A 22,597-nucleotide genomic window follows, 5' to 3' on the forward strand; every position below is an offset into this window, starting at 1 on the left:
ATCAGAGGAGGGAACCGTGACATAAAAAGACGAATGTACCTAAACAAAAATAGATTTATCTTTGTTATATTTTTAATATAAAAAAGTCTTCTCTCAATTTCCTTCTCTCCTTGATCCTGCAGCAAAGTTATGAGGGTTCACCTAGAACAACTGTGACAACTGCAGTAGAACATCATATTACTGAGGATGAGGAAAAGATCGAGAGATAATGTCTACATGATGCATACCAAATAGACCAGGTCATATCCTGAATCCTTCAGTGAACACTTACACAGGGAACAATCTTGGGACACACCTCCTCTTTGCCCCATGCGTTCTACAGTCACCTACGTAAGAGCAAACGTGTAAGTGAAATCATTCTGAATCACTAGTATCCTTCATCTCTTCACTGATATCAAAGATTGCACATGGTGTAAGGCAATGGTGAATCAAGCCTCATGATCTTTACAGGCAGTTTTGCCTCAGAGAGTACTGTCAGACACTGAAAGAGAACAAACAGCACCAAAGTACAGGTAAATTAATAAATTTACAACCTGAGATTTGCTCATGGCATTCCTTCCTATAAATTACCCTGCAGTGTAAAAACAAGCTAAAATTAAACTTGTCCACATGTAAAAATCATGGTGTGCAAGAATATTTCTGAACCAATTAGTTTTGTGCACATCTGTGGCAACTGAGGTAGATTTTTTTTTTCTTGCTCCAAATATGATCCAGCACATATTTAAGTTCTCAACAATGCTAAACAAACTTCTATCCTCAGCCTCTTTCAAGATGGGTATTTTGGCTAACTCTTTGACTCAGGAAGTGTGCTCTCTTCATCCCCAGGTTGCGTAGGCTTGCTGTTTCCTCTTAAGGTTAAAAAAGAGTATCTCAATCCACCTGCCATACTAAAGAAAAGAGAATGAACAGAAGCGTCAGAGACACCTGATGTTGTAGACACCATTTCATAGGTATGTACCTTTCCTTCCAAACAATTGAAGAATGCCAGCTAGCATAAATTAGGAGTGCTTCAGAGCTACATAAGTCATCTGAGAAATGAGCCCCAAGTAGACAAATATCAATTATCAGTTGCTGCAACAGATTCATACAAACAGATGTAACAGTTCATCCAAACACAAAAAGTAACAACTCACAAGTCATAATTCATATTCAACAGGCACAACTCATTCAATCACTGTTCTCTCGCTTCCCACACCACTTGGCTTTACTTGGAAGCCTTGCAGCTCAGAACTGCTGCTTGTAAAAAAAGAATTAACTCAACCCCACACAGCAAAACTGCAGGCATATTTCCATAGCTAAGATCTTACCATAGTAAGATTCAGTATCTGAAAACAGACATGAAAAGACCTAACTAACTCTAATGAACTTTAAATCCCGAGGAAGTTCATCCTCAGGCCAATAGCTTCAAAGTTACATCATCCAAGTGGGTCAAATAAAAAAAAAAAAAACCATAAAACTATTATCTCACCAAGAAATCTTCAGCTTTAACAAATAAAAGCTATTCAGGTTTCACTCACCAAATATTTAGCCCTATAAAGTTTAACACAGAGAATATGTAATCTCCACCAATCAACATTCCGATGTAAGCAATAGATATATTCTGAAAGGAAACAAAAGCCATGCATTTATTGAAGTCAGTTTTCATCTCAAAGAATATAAATTATTTAAATTAATTTACTTTACTAAGGAAACAGCTATACTCTGTTGCTGTACACTCTAAAAATCAGTGTTTAAATTAGTTTCACAGGATGTCAGCCTTATGGATAATGTGACTGCAAAACAGAATAATAAAATCAATATGTTTTCTAAACACACGCAATGCACTGAGAGTGAGTTTCTGGGGGAAAAAAAAAGGAAAAAAAAAGGACAATTAGTTATTTGATGTTAGGTAAAATGGAGTTATGGCCACCTTCTGAAAATGTACTTCTTTTTAATCCTTGGAAGGCTCATTTCAAATTCTACTTCTTAAAACTAGGTTTTAGGTTCTCAAGTATAAAAATTATGCTTTAAAGTTACAATAAAAGCTGTTTACTATTGCTTTAAAAAGGTTACCTCTTTACTTTGCCAACTGAATGTGCATTGAAAGTACTTGGCTCAAGTTCAAGGCAGGCACATCTAAAGTTAAAGATTCTACCCCTCACCTCACGCCTATCAAGTTTCGGGAAAATTGCCCCCTACAGACAGAAGGAAAGCCATAGAACCGTGTGATCATTTTACCAACACTTTGTTAGTTTCAAATGTTCTAGCATTTAGCCTGGACAATGACATCATTTCTACCAATTTCTAGTGGAGACTACTGCATAATAAAGCACTTCTCAACTTTAAAGCCATTCAAAATGTCTCAAAGAATAATTATTACTCAGAAAACAGAAACAGTGTTTCTCTATCTTAATGGTTCAATGTAGACATAAAAAATTTAAAAGAATGCTTTCAGGACCACAGAATGAAAACTACTAGATTAATCTTGCCAGCTCTCAAAAAACACAACTGTAGAAAGAGAAGTACTATCTTCTTTTTGCGCATTTTGCTATGCTGGAGGTATTGTTTTCCTTAGCGACCCATGAAGGGGAGCACCCTAAGGACTGTTATTCCTGTGGCCAAGCTAGTTTGGATTCTGATAGTTGTTTGGCCCACAACTGCACAAGTTTTATCTTTTGCCAAATCTCTTCCAGCTTAAAGCTCCGTGCTTCTCTCCAAACTAGCCTACAAAAATGTGCTTGTGCAGTCAGTCATCTTCCCAGTTCAGACACGCTGGCCTTAACAGCACAAAGGAAGTTGCATTGGTTTTAAAACAAACTGGATTAGAGAAAACAGACAGTAAAGACACCAAGTTCAGTTTTTAAGACAGGCATGTTTTGGTGTTGATCAAATTGCCCAGAATTTATACAAACCAAAATGAAATAGTTCTTTCAGCTACAATACAAGTTCTCACACAGAGACAGAAGCAGTTAATCATACAGCAATAACTCCTTACTACAGCTCAGCCATTATTCTTTATCTATGAATGCCCTATTTACTATCAGAAAAGGAAATTATTCAGCCCAAAATGAAAGTGCAGTAGTCTGTATCAGTTTGCAATGGATTTGCACCAGGCTACCTTGACTAACTCACAGCAACTTGATAAGGAATAGAAGCAGGTGACAGCACCTGATGAAATGTGGTTAAATGTACATCTTCTAATGAAAGCGGTTCAAGTTTCTCATGTAGGAAAAATAAAAAATATATTAATACTTACATTGCTTTCTAGAGTATACCTGAGCCTCAATGGAAGAAAACAAAGTGTGTCAGTATTAGCCCTCATTTTGAGTTTCCAGCTCAAAGCATAAGTAGAATCACTGCTCAGTCAATGCTCTTCCCTGTCTATTTGAGCATTCTCATGTCGCTCTTCTCCATAACTCACCTTGATGGCACCAACTACTGTCGTTGTAAGCGCAGAATTGTAATGACTGCATAGGACAGTAGAATACATCAAGAGAAACCTAAATAAAGCAAAGGAGAAAATTTTATAAATTCCTTCCAAGAAACGCAGAAATTTAGCAACACTTTGAAATGTTCAACATTTTCTGGATAAGTATTTTGCTGGGATCTTCAATCCCACCTGTTCCAAACCCTAAAAAATGATTCTGTGGATCTGTACTTGAAGCTAATGATGTGCATATACCAAGTACTCAAAATACAGGTTAAAATGTGCTGCTTGAGCTCTCACAGAGTCATTCCTGTTTTCTGCGTTTCTTAAACGTCAGTATTTGAAGTCAGTTTGACCCCTTCGTTGGTGGTATGTGAAAGAGCAAAAGAGGATCCAATTAACTTTTTTTATTTTTGGTTTGACTCTGCAGTTCCAACAGGAACAAAGTATTGTTTCACTACTTTTGACTCTCCCATATTCTTCTAGGTACTTTAAAGAACAAATGCATGGAAACAGTTCCTATACTAAAGGAATTATATTCTATTAAATGCAAAGAAGAAGTTAGGTGATCAGAAGAGACAGCCAGGTGAGAAATACTGAGTACAGGAAGTAAAAAAGACAAATGGCATGTTGTTGACCACTGTACTTGTGAAGTCAACAACATAGATAGTACTGAAACAGTTATTTTCAATATTAGAAATAATGAAAAGATAAGACAGAAGCCTGGGGGAAAAATTTATTTTCTTTGATTTTTAACGCCAAGGCCCCTGCCCAGCTGTAGCGACTGGCCCGGGCAGCCCAACCACAGCCAGCGCGCGCCAAGCCTGCCAGGGCGTGCCAGCCCCGCCTCCCCCACCTCCCCTCCCCTCCCTTCCCCCCCTGCAATCTGAAACACTGTCATTAAAACATCTTACTTGATGGCTCTGTGTCCTTACCCCAACAAGCAGGAAAGAAGAAACTGAAAGACAAATAAAAAATTTGTCCAATGCTGAAAATGTGTTGCCTATTAACAAAAAAAAAAAGAGAGCAAGAATTACGTGCTATATAATCAACTGTAAATACATACAAAATACAGTTAATATGAAAATGTGCAAAATCACACAATATATTTGATTCATATTATAATCACTACATGTTTCTATTACTACTGGAAACAGTTTGATGCACTTAACTACAGAGAAAACAGGATGACAGCACCCATGATTTCTAGACAGATTCTTGCAACATATATAGCAGTGTAGATATAAAACTCCACACTGCAAGCAATGAACACAAATACAATACAGAGAATCTGTAGTTGAAACAGTGTTGATATCAGACAAAGAGAAAAAATAAATAAATAAATAAAGTCTTTGAAATCTATTTCATGCCATAGATTCATTCATAAACATTTTTCAGGGTCCAAGCCTGCATTTTTGAGCTCGAAAGTACATTAAATAAGCATTACTAAGGTCTCTCATCAATGAAGGTCAATTAAAAGGCTAAATCACCACTTTAAAGTCTGCTCCTTAGTGACATGCAGCAAACAAACACAGAGTGCCACACAACAGTCACTAAGAAACATGTCACAGATTCTTTTCCATCTATAGTAACTCGGGATATGCTACATTTCAATATGGTTAGTTTAAAGTCACCTGTATTAGCATAAAATTCAGCATAGGCTGAACACATCCCTGAGAAACAGGGTCAAGGCTGTTAGCCCATGAAGAGCTGTGGCTAGCTGAGCCTCCAGCACCTGAGGTAATAGTCTAGGGGGATCTCAAGCACCTCTGCCCTGCTAGAATTGTGCTGGTGTGCAGCAACAAATTGCCAAGTATTACAAAGAGACATTCTGAAGCTTCACTTCTCTTCCAGTGCATCATGCTGTCCTCCTAGTCAGCCAGCTGGTGAAGGAGAAGTAACTGGGACACTCACACACTGCAGTCTCTCCAAGATGTGGTAGCTACCACTCCAGAAAGAGCTAGAAGAGCAGAAGCAATTTTCCTATTACATAGAGTACTGATATTTTGACTGGCAAAAGGTACCTGCTGTGATGGATCAAGGCAAAAATCTCTGAAAAGGGAAAAGCAAACCCACTTCTATGGCCTGAAAATCTGCTAAATACAGGTGTTATCTACAATGATTTGTTGACTTTTCATTAGTATTTTTCCATTTTCTACCCTTTTCCGGTAATTTAATCTCTGTGCATCATACTGACACTAGTTATCCACATCACTTAATGGGAATTTTAATATTAAGTCACCAAGCCAATGCATATGCAGAATAGGCACTACACATTTCTCTGATATTTATTTACTTTTTTTCAGATAATTGAGCATTAAACTGTTCTTGCCTAATCAACATGCGCGTACAATGCACTCTTTATTTTTCTCATGGAATAAATCTAGCAACAAGTTAAAATTCCCTGTCCAGTTCTCCCAAAATACCTCCAGCCACGACTGCCGGGAAAGCAGTTGAAACCTTATAGACATACAAACTTGGCCCCTACGAAGTCTGCCAAGAAGGGCATCAGCTGCATTTTCCTAAACTGGCACAAGGGGATGCTCGACTGATGTCACAAGAAGAGATTTCACACTCACAGCAGATCTAAAGCCATCACTTTTCAGGGAATGACAATTCTTCCACTTAAAGCAGACTTGTAAGAAGACAATAACAAAATCATGTGAGTTCAGGGTACAACAACATGCAACTGGAATGATTTAGGACACCCACAAGCTCTGTAACAGTTTTTAGTGGCAAATCTCAAATATTTCCAAAAGGGAATATGAGACTAATAGACTCATATTACTGGTAAGAAAAAGAGAACTCAGTAAGTCTGTGAGGGAGACAGAAAAACAAGACAAATCTCCTGGTCTGATACTTTACGTGCCAAGATATACTGCCTATGGTATTATACTTTATTATGATTAGCTACGGAGAGTCATCTTGTCGTTCTGTAAGAATGTAAAATGTAGGTTCCTGAACTAGACTGAGACTAAACAGGAATCTGTTCTGCGCATCAGAATGAGAGAAGGACTAGAAATTGTCTGGTTTTGATATTTGCAATCTCATTTTAGAGCACATGGCAAATCACACAGTGCAGCTGGATTTCCAACCAACTGCTCTGCTGAGAGTTCCCAGTCATATACTGGTTTTTAAACAAAGACTCATACAGGGGCTATCACACAGCTTCAGCTTCTCCTCAGAGTGAATAATTACAAGTTCTTACCTATGAAAGGAAGTCCAAGTCACATATTTCAAATACTAGTCACTCACACAGAGGTAGGATTACTTCTTTAAAAAAATACAAACAAAAACCTCCACCCACCCCCCAACTGAAAAAACTGATCAAAATACTGTTATCAGTCTGACATATGGAATATTGCTCCTTACCTGCTGAAAGTCTCCAGTAGAAAAGCTAATAATAACTGTCGGAACCACCATGAAACAAGCATTATAGAAAAGGACACCATATTTTCCCAACTCCTGTGAAAAACGAAACATGGTGTTTGGAATTACAAGTTATTTAAGAGCAAAATACTAAACACTACTCTGGCAAGCCTTCTGACATTATCGTTAATGAGCAGGCAAAATATAATACACTTGAATTTAAAATATAAGCTCGTGACCGTTGGATTCAGTGTTCAGTACAAAGCTGAGTTTCCACTCAAGTCACTTTGTAAGTTAAGAAGAATATTACTCCTCTGCTATATCTTGAAACGTTTCTATATAACACCAACTAGCTGGAAATCTCCAAAGGCTGATCCAGCACTGCTTTCTGTCAGAATGCACATAAGCCTTTGCCTGGCCGAGGGATTACCCATTCCATCTACTGCAAATCAACAACAAAAGCATAGGGCAGGGTGGCTCTCTGGGGTCAGCATAGCAGCAAAATTAATGAAGCCTGACTGCTAGACGGAGCATCTGTAACCACCGGTAACTGATGTAACTTCAGGTAATTTGAGGGATGCCATATATCCTGGTGGTTAACTTGCTTGACACAAAGGCAGAAGATTAGGGTAATGAAAAAGCAGTCTTCGCTTCCTCCAGATTCAGCCATGCTATGTGGCAAATCTCTCCAGCTTATCTTGTGCTTTAAAATGAAATCCTGTATTCTGCAGAAACCTGTGAGGCCATTAAGTGCTGCTCATAAAGAAAAATATGAAGTCTGGATGCAATGCAACTCCAGAGATAACTAAAAGCTACACGTTTCCACTGTACAGATTGACTCACAAAGGTCAGTGACAAAACCTCTATCCAGCATCTCCAAGACTGCTCTCTGCTACAGCTTGCTATGTTTTCACCGCACTGTGTTTGCAGAGCAGTCTGCTCAATGTTTACACGAAGTATAATGTGTCAAGGTATGGCCAAATTCTTTGGCATACCTGGGTTAATGTAGACCTGCTTTTAAACATCCAAAAAAGATATCAGTTGTTACTGTTATTGACTCAAACTGGTCAGGTCTCTGTTCCTACCCACAAGTTATTTTACATAAACCTCATTTGAAGTGTGTTTCTAGTAAAAAAAATAATCTTCCTTAGATATATATATCAAGTTTACAGGTAAATAATTTTGTTTTGGTTTGGATTTATTTTAGTTTTTATCCAAAACAAACACTTTAAAGCCACTAAAAACTCTGCCTAAAAGACTTGGGAACAAAAATTACACTGTTTATCTAAGCGTGGCCTGGGATACTATTAACAACTTTTTCCCAGAGTGATATATTAAGGATGTATATATCAACTAAAATATGAAAGCAAATTAAACTATTTATTAGTTCATAAGGCCATATAATAAGTAACCTACTGTTACCATATTGTCATAATATTAAATTAAACATAATCACCCTGCAGTTACCTTTGGATCGATCTTCTGCTTTGTGTAAACTCCATTTGCTGCTGTGAAGATATCATTTAGCAATACAAACGTGTAGCCCTCCAGATTAAAAGACAGATCAGACCTGGGAAAGAAATATTATACTGTAAATAAGCGAACAGTATACAACGCATTGCACTACTTTGTCTACATAGAGAAGTATCATAAATGAAGAAATGCAAATCCTGAGAACTCCAGTAAGTCACAGGTTTTGCTTTATGCATTCCTTGTAAGTAAAGGCACTTTTCATTTCTCCAGTCACAGGACCTCACAAACGAGTAATCAGCTTCCAGAACTCAGTGCAGAAGTGGCAGGAAATGCTCGGTTTTCATTCTGTGAAAAATTCCATCTGTCTCAATCCTGACAACTTGTCCAATTATTACTGAGTATACTTATCTATTTCTTTTAATACAAAAAGTAGCTACGGAATAAAAGTATGACTAGTTGGTTTTTTTACACTCAGACATATTATCATCCTTTCTGTTTTGACTAGTTATCTCATGAATATGGGGTAATTCATGTAACAGGACATGGCTCTACCTGAGTCACATCACATGGAAATTATTTACCTTTGTACATAGCAAAGCCAAGAAATAAAAAATAACATTACATTTCCAGTTAAGTAAAGGAATATCCAAACAGAAAAAAAAAACCAAAACAGAACAGAGGAGGCTAACATACAAGTGCTTTGTGAACTTAATCTTACATTTGAACTTGTTAAAAGTGACTAAAAAAATAGACGTTGCCTAACTCAAAACTCTATTTGACAACCAAAAGATCAGTCTTTCTACACAGAACAAGAATATATTTTTCTAAGATTAGTAAAATACACTGATACTATGAAATAAAAGCAGCATTTCTTACACAGTTTAATTTTCTTCCTTTATGATCGTGCAAACATGGAAAACCTGGGGGGAGGGGAAATGAAGCACCCAAATACTTCCAGCTAGAGCTAATTTTTTTCTTTTGTATTCCTGCACCTGCTAATGGTGTCAGCAGAGATTTTTCAAACCAACTTCATTCAGAGTAACTAATCTCAACTTAGGTTTACTTGACATTTCACAAGGAAGAAAATCCTCCTGTTGTCCCTCCTCTCATAACATGACTTTGTATAACAAATAAAAACCTTACCCAGCTGCTATGAAAGCCCCAAGAATGATGGCAAATACGCTGACTATAATACTCAGTGGGTATCGTTTCCTGTAGACAAAAATTAGACAGTTCACATTTTCATTATTTGAAGTGGACACTAAACGGCTGTCTGACTGAAAAGTTTCAAAGTAATTAGTAATCACAGAACATTTAACAGGAGGGCACAGTCTTGACAACCTCACAGAAGCAAATGTGATTAACTGCGCCACGCTGTCAGACTTTGGCTCTCAGAACAGAGATTGAAAAAGCACTGTGAGCATTCTGCTACTAGATAATTTTAAGAGTAAAGATTAAAAGTTTAAAGCAACAGTGCTGGAACAAACTGTAGTTTCCTGTGTATTGGTAGTCATAATGGACATATTTCACCGTCTTCCAGTAATCCAATATAGGAAAATCACTACATATTTCTTATATGGCTTTTCATCTCACTTTTATTGGGGAAGATGATGTACAACACACTATCTGGGCTATTTTTCAAATAGATACTTATTTTGAAGTCAAACTGAAACCTTGTACTTCGAGGGGAAAGCACAGAAACTTACTATATTCTTCAGTACCTCTACATCTGCACTGTCACAGAGTAGGGAAAAGCATACTGTAAAACCAACCTGCTTCTTATATCTGTATTACTTTATTTAGAAATGTCTTCAGTATTTTTGCACCATACTGCAATGTGCCTTACAAGCATTCCCCTAGTCATTCTCTCTCCCCCAGCTCTGAGCTGACCTGTGGGAAAAGATCCATCAAAACAAAACGTACAATGCTCTTGGAGAAATCCTATGTGTCAACGGAGCACAGATGTGGACCACCATCCCAACAACAAAGCTGTATGCAATCTCTAGATACATTAGGCTTCAATCATAATGAATCTCAACAGTAACAACTCAAACCTTGACTAGTTTTCAAATCCTAAGGTAAGCTAGCATAGACTCTCTGGAGTACCTTCATTTTCAGCATTGAGGAAATACACTGCAGCAGTCTGTATGAATACAGAGCTCTGCTCTTAACCTTCCCTTAGGTTAGAATGTTGCTTGCACTCATAGACCACATTGCCATAGTCCAGCTGAGAACTGATGGCTATCTCACTGACTCCCATTTTCCTCACTTGCTTGCGGGAGGCCTCAGGCCAACAGGAGAAAACAACACGTTGTGCTTTCCCTGTGAGAACTTAGAACCAGAAAAGAACCCTGGAGCATCTCTAAATACGAATCACATCGATCAACTGCTGCATCAGCCAAAAGGAGATGCCAATCTACTTGGAGGCTTTTTGAAGAGCTCTTCCCCTGACCATCCCTCTTTTGTTGCCTGGGTTCAGCTTCACCAAGCTGCTTTTCCTTGTTACCTTGCCTGACCCAAGCATAAATTATAACGTATTTATATTCTTGGTCTTTCAAATTGGTACAACTGAAACTAGTGATCGATCCGAAGCTGCAATAGCATACACTTCTGAATTTCTCATTAAAGATAAATGATGTATCTATAATTAAAGAGTTTTCTGATCTAACCACACACTGCTAGATATCTTATTTTCACAATAAACTGGTAAGTTTTTAGACTTGACCCACAAAGCTACTTTACATAAGCAGACTGCCATACTATCATAAGTGTTTTGAGACATAAGTATCTGCTCGTTTGAAGCGGTTTGCAGCTTAGCGGCCTCTGAGACGAGACACAAACCATAACGGCTAAAAGAAGTGTCTGAGTCATGCTTTGCTTACCTGATTCTTGTGCAACAGTCAAGAGAATGAGCTGTGTAAATGAAAGCAAGCTGTATTTTTTTTCCTGTAATCACTAAGTGCATGTACCTCTGTCTTCCAAAAAAGCTGCATAAAACCACTCTTTTTGATTTCTCTATTTCTCATCAAAAAGCATTCATTCAGTACTCTGATGAGATGCCACATGTAATCCATTTGATATGATCTAAAACAAAGGTATCTTGAATTAAAAAAAAAAAAAGGATCACCCAAGTATGATGATTTCCAGCAGTAACGTAAGTGGAATGGTAAACTTCCTGAGCACTGTAAACATCGGCAAACTGTCAAAAAGAACCAAATCCAAGCACAGGGTCAGATTAATAGCATTATTAGGTTTTAATTCTTATCTAATTTTACTAAGCAGAGGATGAAACCATTAGTCCAACAATAAGCAATCAAAACAAATTCCCAGCCACTTAGCATACATTAAAAAAAAAGTCAGTCTGACACTAGAGGCAGATTCGATAACCAAATCATTGAAAAATAACAAGATTTGCCAGTTCGTAAAACCACACAACTGGCTACCTTTGTAAAGGCTCATCTGCTTCCGTGAAATGAAATATAAAAGCTATATTTTCTACCTAGCATAGCCCCTATGACATAATTCTTCCTGTAGAATTCATGGGGAGGGTAACTAAAAATTATTTCTACTGTAAAATTAAAGGACATATAATAAACCTCTGAAAACATATAATCGAAATAAAATACAAAGCAAACATGCTTAGTAAACAAGATATACTTTCAAAAAAAGTAAAATAAATCCACAAGAAAAAAAAAAACAGAGGAAGCACAAGAAACATCAAAGGTGGAACCAGCTGCAACTACCAATCAAACAGGTACTTCTAACAACATATTGTTGGTCTACACAAAGTGAGAAAATTGGAAACCTTCCTAAGTAATTTGAGAAAACACTTGCATCTGATACTTTGGAAATCTGCCAGCATGGCCATATGGACCAACTAATCCTCTCTTTAAGATAACTACTATCAATGGCATTAATAAATAACACATATTCTAACACAGAGTTTAATCACTTTACAACAGACATTCTGAAATTATGCATGAGATCACCCTACAAACAACCCAAACAAGGTGAAAAATTCCTTAATGTAAGCAAATGTCACATAACATAACAGAATGCAACGTAGCAAAATGTTAATGGCATAAACACTGCAGTCATTCTTACTTTTCTGTTTTAAAAATCAGTTATGACTAGTAAATCTAAACGAGGTACGTCAGTAACAGGAGGAGGAGATGGTGTACTTATGTATAAATAACCTAATAAACTTTTTATTTTAAAATTACAGTTAGGGAAATAGGCGAAAGAAGAACCCATGTATCAAACTTTTACAGGATTGAAACTACTTCCATATGCACATTGGCTGAAGCGCTAGCAGGGACAGTACTGCCCAAGTCCTTATGCCAGCCTGAATAGTCACTTCAGTGGAACAACTTCCAAATGCATACAACAAAGAGTTGTAGAAACAGATGCTTAACATTTCAAAGTTATGAAATTCTGAAAACCCACAAAATTCTGTGGTTTGGTTTAGCTTACTATCAAATCCTCAGGAGCCTGTAATAACATACAAGAAAGCACTGCAATGGTAGTGCTGTATCTGGTGCAATGATCATGCATGCTGCATTCTTCTTCCACAGACAATTTGGTCATTCAATCTATTACAGCAGGTCCTCTAGAGAGCCTACACCTTTTTAGAACTAGCATGGAAGCAGCTCTCACAGATCTATGCTTACCCTTTAGCAATTTCTCCACAGCTTGCTCTTGGTGCTCAAGAGGACTATGCTGCCATCACCACCTCACTAGAAAGTAGTTCTTCCATTTCTTGGTGTGTCCTAAATAACCTGCACTGACATCATGGTACAAATCTTTCCCATATTCTTCTTCCTTCAAAAACATCTTTCTTACAGCTTTCAAACTTACTGGTCAGGACACCCAGGAAAAGCTGGATGCTTGGGTAAGAGGGGAAAGTGAAAGCAGTTTCATCGTCCCAAGTATTCTGATTTTCTGTCAGTAGAGGCCTAGCTAAGCCCCCCTTAAAAGAAGCAGACAACTTGCGAACAGATCAAATATTTGGGTAAGGGTTTCATAATAGTATCTGGGGTTTAGACAGACAGCAGACATCATATGCATTTAAGTCCCTATGCAACGCCTTTTTTCAGTGTTTATTTTTTACCCCCACAAAAGAAAAGGGTAAAATCCAAACAGTCTAGTTGTAACTTCCATTTACTGTACCTGAGTTTGCTGGTACTCGATAATCCACTTATGTGGTTTCCAACATAAATCAGAGGCAGGGGAAACAACTGTGATAAAATTAAAAGCACAACTCAGATTATTATGTTTTGAAGTACTATTGAGAAACTTTATTTGATAGAATTTGATAACTGTAATATGTACTTCTAGCAAGAAAGAGGGTTTTTTAATGGAAAAAAAAGAAGTAACTCTGCTGAAAACTGATCCGCAGCTCTCTTTCATGTGACTATTCACAGCTCCACTGATTGCATTAGAAGAGTTACAATCTACATCTAATGAGTCAGACTGTGTTCAGTTTTATTTTAATTACTATAATTCTCAGATTAACACTCATTCTAACATTTTAATTTTAGGTATAAAAGTAATACTAGTAATAGTAACTAAATAAGCAAGAGAACAGGTGGAATAAAATAATTAATAACCTGTAAGTATGCTATGCTTCTCTAGGCACTTCACACATACTAGCATGCCTGGAAGATACACCGTTTCAGATCTACCTAACAAATTCTGCTATGTGAGATACTAGAAAGGAAACATAAGTATTTAGGGGTAAATTAAACTTTACCATTTCCAGCTTGTAGCATAATGAGACTGACTCCCACAGAAACATAGAGAAGCAATAACGTAACTACAGAGCCTTAAGAAAATGTACCAGAAGTCAGGGATCTCTACACAATACTCAGCTGCAGTTGAAAGCTGCCATTCTCCTGCTACAGAAAAGTTGCAGAAGATTAAAACCAGCCAAAGTAATCATTGGGGACAAAGGTGGTGTGTACATCTAGTCCCACTCACTATCAGTCAAGTGGAGCTGAAATGGCAAAAAGACAAAGTAGATCCTCTACCCTGCTGTTGTACCTATACATGCTTCAGAAGACACAGTGTTTGTTAGAGGCTATGTCTTCTCAAAGCATTGTGTGCTAGAAATGCATACAGAGGAATGCACTGCATTTTAACGATGTAAAAAATTCTGCCTTTCTTTTACAACAAAGAGGAGAGAGGAGAAAAGTACAGTAAAAGTTCGACCACAATTAACCAAAGTTAACTTTTAAGTGAAGGTATCAGTAAAAGCAAACCGGAGGATAACGTAAGAGGAGTGCAAGTAACAAGAAATACTGTGCCTGTCAACATAAGCTCACACAAATTTTGTAAGACATTGTCTCTTCTGCAGAATTTCATTTAGAAAACTATCTGCATTCCTAGCATGAAAACAGCGCTGACATGACATTCTCTTTCCTCTGAACTTCATCTGTTGTAATGTTAAAATCACAACATTCAGCACAACATCAGAGATCAATGAAACATTTACTTAAAAAGGGTCAAGAACTCCCAAATTTCCTCACTAAAATAAGCACTTTGCTACTTTAAAGCTCTAGCTGAAAGCACTGAGGACATAAACCAGTTCGGGAGTGAAAAGCAACAACAATCTCAGTTCATGACAGTAATCTCACTGTCAATGAAAGCGAAGTTGTTAAAAGGATAAAGAGTCAGTCCAAGGGTGCTTTAAAAAGTAAATAAATCAACGAGCAATCCAGCTGATTCACTGTGACTAGTCAAATTCAGCACTACAAGCAATATGTGAGTCCTTTATGCTGCAGCGCTGACTGCCCCCAATATATCCAGGAAAGTATTTCAAAGGACAAAGAAAATAGGTGCTGTATTTTTTAACGCCCTTGTAGTGACTTTAAAGTGAAGACCATAGCAGGGAGGGAGAGTAATGGCACTGGAGGGGTGCAGAGAGGTGAAGCCTCCTGAGGTCTCAACAAGTTGTTTATATGCTGAACTCAAAAATACCCACTGGGAAACCTTCTTCATTCACGTTCTGGAAAAAATAAGGATTGCCCATTTTATAATCAATGCAATAGATACTCCTGCAAGATTTCTACATACAGAAATGTAAATGATTTCAGCATGAATTAAGAAAATACAGCATTCACCAATGGCTGCGAGACAGCAAGACATTCATGGTAAACCTCATACTGACAGTAAGACAAGATTCTGCAATGAAGATGCTGGCCTGAAACGCTATGATATCTGAGCTCTGCAGTAGAGCTGGGAGCTGTCTCTGTACCTCTGAGCAAACACTGACCAATACCTCCGAACAAGACATAAATACACAGGGTTATGCACCAAAGTAAAGTTCCAGCAACACTGCACACAGATGCAAAAATCTGTGAGAATCATTGCTACAGTCATTGCAGATCCTAGTTCCCAATCTGAGATAATAAAAGATCTTCTCTCACATTCTCTCTATCCTGTCTCTTCAGACCATACATACGGTCTGCATGATGCAGCAACCCCCACCTATAGTATCTTTTGTAGGCATTATTTTAGCCCCTTCTATGGAACATAAATGTTACATTTGGAATCAACTGTTGTTCAGATTTTTAGTCTATTTTTCTATTGTTTTCTCACACGTCCCATTCAAATTTCCAAACAGCCTTTCATGCTGTGATTAAAATTCTTTCTTAAACACAGATCTCCCATTAATCTCACAGGGAGCTGTATACATTCCGAAAAATACTTCAAGAATCTGAAAGAGTTCATCCAGCTGTACGAAGGTACAGCTTGCTTTCCCATGTACTTCATAACCAAATGGCACCAGATTTCTCTGCAAACAAAAGGCAAGATACTGCAGTGAAATTAAAATGATCAAATCCACTACTAAATGAAACAAAGAAACATATTTGACAAACAAATGCAAAATTGTTTTCCGTTCTTCTTTTATGTCTTGTCCCCCTAAGAAAGAATGCCATTACAAGAGGTAACATCTTTTTATTAGTATCAATCCTTACCTTCACAGGTATGCTTTTGTCAAAATCGGGGAAGTGAACAATCTTATTTAATTTTGACACATACAAGATAAGTATAGTGGCTGCCATCTAAACAAAAAAGAAAAAACAAGAAGTCACGTAAGAGTAAAATTGTAATGTATCAAGGAAATAACTGCTTCAAAGACAAGTTTTTATACGCATTAGATAAATGCTAGGTATCACATATATTTTTTTTTCCAAAGAACAACACAGCATGCAATGAATAAACTGTAATAACATTATCCTTAACAATTTTGACTGTTATTTATTTGAAAGTACAATATAGACATATTTTTTACTGGCTTGAGATAATTAGTGGCACTCTGTGAAACAATATACACCAAGAACAAGTTGAGAAAATAAAACACGAGAGGATCCCTGAATAATCAAGCTATTTTCACTCAGAGTGCTGTTCAGTCTGCAGAATCACTCCTACAGCTTTTTCAGTAATGTGAGGCGGCTGTGGGGATTGTGCATTGATCAGTCTGTTGACAACATGAGGAATGAATAATAAAGATAAGGGCAGAATGATGGAGAGTATCTGAGACACACATCTGAGACACATCATAAGAGTTAATGCTGACTCCAGGAAGGAAAAAAATGTAAAATTTTCCTTATACAAAAATTCATTAATTGCCTGTCTAGAAAACGGAGTGGAGTCAAGCTCTACCGTCTCAAGCACTATAACTTTATAAACCGTTCAGTGAAATCTTGGAAGGATCATTCAGCAAAAATGGAAACGCCATTGAGTCTTAGGTTCTGCAAAGAAACAAGGCCATTATCACTGCCCTCAACATGAAGTATTGCCATATTTTCTAGTCTTTGGCTTCCACTGAAACATGACATGTGGTTCCTTGAGCAGTCTGAATGTGTGAAACTCTCTTTCTCTCCCCTTCTCATACAGCAAAGATGTTACAAGACATTTTACACTCTTCAGCAACAAAGAGTAGAGATATTAAATCTGCAGTACCCTGTTTTCACCTCTTCCTGACCACCTCTTAGTGTGTAACCTTGGCAGAAAATAAATCCTCTCTTTTAAAAGTATTTGCCTAAACAACACCCACTTCCAGGCTCCATCTTTCCCAACCATCCCTCTGCAGAGTCACATGTTCTTCTTTATGGGTCATGTACACAAACATTTGAACTTTGGTTTTACTATAATGCTTACTAATAAAATTTTTTTAAAAAAATAATTAAAAAAAAACATTTTCCACTGCAGTACTGCAAATCGCTCACAGGCAAATAAGGCAACAAAGAACCAAAAACTGTGTGCCAGTCCTACCGGAAAACTGCTGGGAAAGAGGGAGGAGATTTATGAGGAAATACATGGTTTGTCTAAAAATAGAGGCAATGTCTCTGCATATAATGCACAAATGGTCAGGGACTCTCATAGGATCTATGCACTTGTTAGAACAAATCTTGGCAGTTTTGAAGGCCAGATTTCTTAATTACTGAACTCTACCAGGGGAAATAAATGACATTTCCAGTCCTTCATGCAACTCTTCCCAGGGAGTAGTTTTGATTTGAGATTAAATTTCCTTGATCTCACTAAAACAAGTCACTCTTCTTTATGGTGTATCTAATCTAGAAGATGAGCAGTGCAGTATAACAGAGATTTCCCACAAAAAAAAATATATCTCTAAGCTAACGTTAGTTTAACTTACAAAATTATGAGTACATTCAGCGTGCTTTACTTCTGAACATACCTGTCCAATTCCAAGAAACATCGGTGATGGGAAGCTGAAAAGCATAAACAGACAGTTAATCCTGAAGGGGGAAAAAAAAAGAAAACCAACCAAACAAGCAAAACAAAACAACAAACAAACAAGTTTAAATTTAGCACCAAAGTCAACAACTGGACATGTGGATTGTAGATGACTTGCTAGCCGTTCAGAAGAGCTCAGAAACTGCTACAGTAATTGGAGTCCTAATATTTCAATTCTGCAGCAAAACACAAGCTGCATCCAAATAATATTAGTCTCACCTCTGTGCCTGGCAAGATCATGGAGCAGATCCTCCTGGAAACTATGCTAAGGCACATGGCAAACAAAGAGGTGATCCATGACAGCCAACATGGCTTCACTAAGGTCAAATTGTGCCTGAGGAATTTGGTGGCCTTCTACAACAGGGTTACAGCATTGGTGGATAAGGGACGAGCAACCAACCTGGACTTCTGCAAAGCATTTGACACTGTCCTGCACAACATCTCTGTCTCTAAACTGGAGAGACATGGATTTGATGGATGGGCCACTTGGCGGATAAGGAACTGGTTGGATGGCTCCACTCAAAGAGTTGTAGTCAACGGCTCACTGTCCAAGTGGAGACCAGTGATGAGTGGGGTTTCTCAGGGGTTGGTATTGGGACTGGCTCTGTTTAACATCTTTGTTGGTGACAGGGACAGTGGGACAGGGTGCAACCTCAGCAAGTTCGCCAACAACACCAAGCTGTGTTGTGTGGTTGACAGCTGGAGGGAAGGGATGCCATCCAGAGCGACCTTGACAAGCTGGAGAAGCGGGCCCATGTAAACCTCAGGAAGTTCAACAAGGCCAAGTGCAAGGTCCTGCACCTGGGTCGGAGCAATCCCAAGCACAAATACAGACTGGGTGAAGAATGGATTAAGAGCAGCCCTGAGGAGAAGGACTTGAGGGTGTTGGATGTGGAGAAGCTTCAACATGAGCCAGCAATGTGCACATGCAGCCCAGAAAGCCAACCGCATCCTCAGCTGCATCAAAAGAAGCATGGCCAGGAGGCTGAGGAAGGTGATTCTGCCCCTCTACTCTGCTCTGGTGAGACCTCACCTGAAGTACTGCATCCAGTTCTGGAGCCCCCAACATAAGAAGGACTTGGACCTGTTGGAGTGAGTCCAGGGGAGGGCCACGAAGATGATGAGAGGGCTGGAGCACCTCTCCTATGGGGACAGGCTGAAAGAATTGGGGTTGTTCTGCCTGGAGAAAAGGTGGCTCTGGGGAGACCTTACAGCAGCCTTCCACTACCTAAAGGGGGCTTACAAGAAAGATGGAGAGAAACTGTGTAGCAGCGCCTATTGTGACAGGACAAGGGGTAATGGTTTTAAAACAGAAGGAGGTAGATTCAAACTACATGTAAGGGAAAAATTTTTCACAATGAGGGTGTTGAAGCACTGGAACAGGTTACCCAGAGAGGTGGTAGATGCCCCATCCCTGAAAACTTTCAAGGCCAGGTTGAACTGATCTGGTTGGAGATGTCTCTGCCTCTTGCAGCAGGGTTGGACTAGATGACCTTTAAAGGTCCCTTCCAACCCTAACGATTCCACAATTCTATGAATACAGCATACACACAGCTGATCAATTCTAAAGAGCTAACTGTTTTGGGTATATTTGCAAGTGAAGGTAACACACTTGGAGAACTCTAACAATGCATAATTTTTGAGCGGCCTCACATATACACTACACACTCTGCGAGGATACAGTAAATCCCTTGCACTTGCCCTAACTTGGAAGCTCATCTTCACAGAACAAACACACTAGCAATATGTTTTTGTGAAAAGAAAATACCTAGGTAAATGTAGAAACACCTGTTGTCTGCTAAACTGGCTAAATTCTTACCATATCCCTTCATTTAGCTTCAGCTGAAAGCATGGATATTTGAATGTGAAGAAAGCAGAAACTTTACCAGGGCACTTGAAGAGCCTGAGCCCCTCCATTTTTCCCCCTAAATCTACATCAAGTTAGAGCCAATAAAGGTGTGGCAGTAACTGCCAATTCTCTGTATGCATACTGAAAGACACACAAAGAAATTATTTACGATGGATGGCTGGTTCACGCCATTACCAGCAGTGTCTGCAGCCTCTCCGCCCACAAACTTTAGGTGTCAAGGAGCTCCCTGAACACGACAACTCCTGCTGCCTCCCAGGAGTCACACAGTATTTTCATGGATAGTCACACACAAACTTGTATCCAAGGAGTCTAAATAAAACCCACTCAATTCTCTGTGCAGACCTGCACTAACAAATGCCTAAGGAGGCATCCACATTCTCAACAAGCTTTGTCATTTTCCATCACCAAGGCTCCTTGAAGTTTGGCTATTTATCACAGAAGCCACCAAGAACTACTATACTACTACAAGGTGTATTGAGAAATGTGTAACTCAAATGAGGACCACTGGGATGGGAATATAGTATCTGCAAAAGAAAGAAATGCTTTGCACTGCACTAGGAAAGCCATGAGGACACACACTGAGGACACAGCTAAAGGATTAGGAGTCGCCAGTAACAAAAGTGACTCCAGGAAACAGAAGAATTAATGTGAAAAAAAAAAAGAAGAAAAAAAAAGAGCAGAAGAATTAGGACTTCCATTTATAATCACATGGCACTTAAATTGTGTTGCAGTTATAGCTACACAATACAAATATGGAGACCACTCATTTGTACTACATAGATTTCTCCAGACTTTTTTGATTTGCAGAGCCCTAAACATTCCCAGCAATGCTGTAAGCTTTTTATAGAAAATTTAGGTTTACTGATGGGCATGTCGCCCTCAATTGTCTTTCATGGATGTGTTTAGTTGTATGCCAGGGACTTATAGGGAGCTGCAGATTGTACGATAAAAACCACTATAAAACAAAACCACAACTTGCCTCATGTATCATTTCTGGGAGATGTTATATACAGCTCTTATGTGTTCAAACAGCACTGAACGTTAGAAAACAACGGCACATTTTGCCTTTTCTGTTTTACTTTTTCCCTTTCATTTTGTTGGTTTTTTTCCCTTTTCTGTTGTTAGTTCATAACGAGCTAAAACATAGCAAAAACACAGCAAATCTTTTAAATAAAGAGTATTACTGGTGAGAAGATCACAGCTATGGGATGACAACTCCACGGGGGAGCCCTCATCATGTCAACAGATATAGTTCTTCAGTGTTTTTACGTTTAAGAGGTTTTCTGAGGTTCACGTTTTGGTTTTGGCTACCTCAGAAAAGAAAAGTGCTCGCAGAAAAGTAATAATATTGTTTGGCAGGAACAGTTATGGGAAAAGCCACTTCCATTAAGGGTCTGAGCTGGTGCAACCAGTGAAACGCCAGCCTCAACGCCGGGAGTAACAGATCTTCCAGGAAAAGACTGACGTGTTTCAAAAACAGGCTCGCCAAGGACGCTGCCATCGAGTGGTGCTCCAGAAGCCGCGCATGCTGGGCATAGACGGTCTCTGAAATTGCAGAAGCAAGCCCCAGCCCCAGCACACTCCCCGACACCTCCGGTGTTAAAGGGCCAGTGCCGGTGCGCCCGCTGATTGCCCCGGGACCCGCACTGCGCCGAGTCCCCTGGGCTGTGCTAACGGTCGTGAAAACGCTTCCCCGACGGGCCGCCTCGGCAGCGAGGCAGCACTCGCACCCGCCCCCGCCGGGAGAAGAGCGGCACCGGCGGCAGCCCGGGACAGGCCCCGCCGCCCCGCGCTGCCCGGCGGCCGCTCTGCCGCGGCCTGCGGCCCGGCCCGCGCCGCCAGCCCTCACCTGTAGGCGCTGAGCAGCGCCTTGTTGATCAGCACGATGAGGAAGGAGCATGTCCCGTAAAAGAGGGCTGAGAGCACCTTGGCTAGCGCCGAGGGCGCAGCAGCACCCGCCGCCTCCCCCGCGGCCTGCCCGGCGCTCATGGCAGCGTCGGCAGCACCGGCCAGGGCCCCACCCGGGGCTGCACCCAGGAGCGCGGCCGCCCGCCCCTCGTCCTCCTCCTCCCCGGTCCGGCTCAGCCCGGCCTGGCCCGGCCCGGCCGCAGGGCGCCCCCTGGTGGGACGGGGCGGTCCGGTAGCCGCGCCGCCTCGTCTTCCTCCCATGGGCCGCCACCCCCCCCGTCCGGCCCGGCCCGGCCCTCGCACCCGCGGGTCTGCGGCAGCGCCGGCCCACGGCCGCCAGGACTCTGCGGAGCTCGGCCGAAAGCGCAGGTGCTGGGGGTGCGGCGGGCTGCCGCCGATGGGAGCCGCCACGCCGGCAGAGCAGCATCCGAGGCGGGACGGTGCCCTCTGCCCCTGCTCGGCACCAGCTTTGTTTTTAAACCCGTCTGAACGGAAAGGCTTCGGGGAAGGGCTCACCCCCCCCGCAGGCCCCCCTCACGGCTGCCCCCGGCCCAGGCCCCCCCTGCTCGGGGCCCAGGGCAGCCGCCGCACAGCGAGGCCGGCCTTGGCTTCCAAGGAACCCTCACCGGTTTGTCAAACTGTAAGGGAAAAAAAAAACAAAACCAAAAAACAACAACAACAGCAACCCCAAACAAACAAACAAAAAAACCCAAAAAACAAAAGCCCTGAATAATGGGCTTTGTGTAGTTAATGCGTGTCAGATTTCAACAGGGAGGGAAAATAAACACCTTCGTGCTGTGTGAGTTAAG

General features: G+C 40.1%; 1 protein-coding gene across 8 annotated transcripts in view; it reads right to left on the reverse strand.

Annotated features, from left to right (window-relative positions):
• Positions 1-21,900, reverse strand: part of SLC35D2 (solute carrier family 35 member D2) — a 24,445-nt gene extending 2,545 nt beyond the window's left edge. The window contains exons 1-13 of one of the 8 annotated variants that reach the window (XR_015261381.1): positions 21,730-21,900; positions 17,952-17,985; positions 16,228-16,314; positions 13,418-13,485; positions 11,376-11,447; positions 9,392-9,460; positions 8,243-8,345; positions 6,779-6,871; positions 4,342-4,409; positions 3,401-3,479; positions 2,053-2,174; positions 1,518-1,600; positions 76-887 (exon numbers count right to left, since the gene is read on the reverse strand). Coding sequence is in view for 7 of the 8 variants with exons in the window: in XM_086769792.1 (XP_086625918.1) it covers positions 785-887; positions 1,518-1,600; positions 3,401-3,479; positions 4,342-4,409; positions 6,779-6,871; positions 8,243-8,345; positions 9,392-9,460; positions 11,376-11,447; positions 13,418-13,485; positions 16,228-16,314; positions 17,952-17,985; positions 21,730-21,869 (999 nt within the window). In the remaining variant the exon portion in view is untranslated. Of the gene's footprint in view, positions 1-75; positions 888-1,517; positions 1,601-2,052; positions 2,175-3,400; positions 3,480-4,341; positions 4,410-6,778; positions 6,872-8,242; positions 8,346-9,391; positions 9,461-11,375; positions 11,448-13,417; positions 13,486-16,227; positions 16,315-17,951; positions 17,986-21,729 lie in introns of those variants that run through there. The other 7 variants (XM_086769792.1, XM_086769795.1, XM_086769796.1 and 4 more) reach the window with 7 other exon arrangements.
• Between the last annotated feature and the right edge of the window lie 697 nt (positions 21,901-22,597).

This window comes from Chlamydotis macqueenii, chromosome Z (assembly GCF_036417535.1).
Source record: "Chlamydotis macqueenii isolate bChlMac1 chromosome Z, bChlMac1.mat, whole genome shotgun sequence".
NCBI classification, from domain to species: domain Eukaryota; kingdom Metazoa; phylum Chordata; class Aves; order Otidiformes; family Otididae; genus Chlamydotis; species Chlamydotis macqueenii.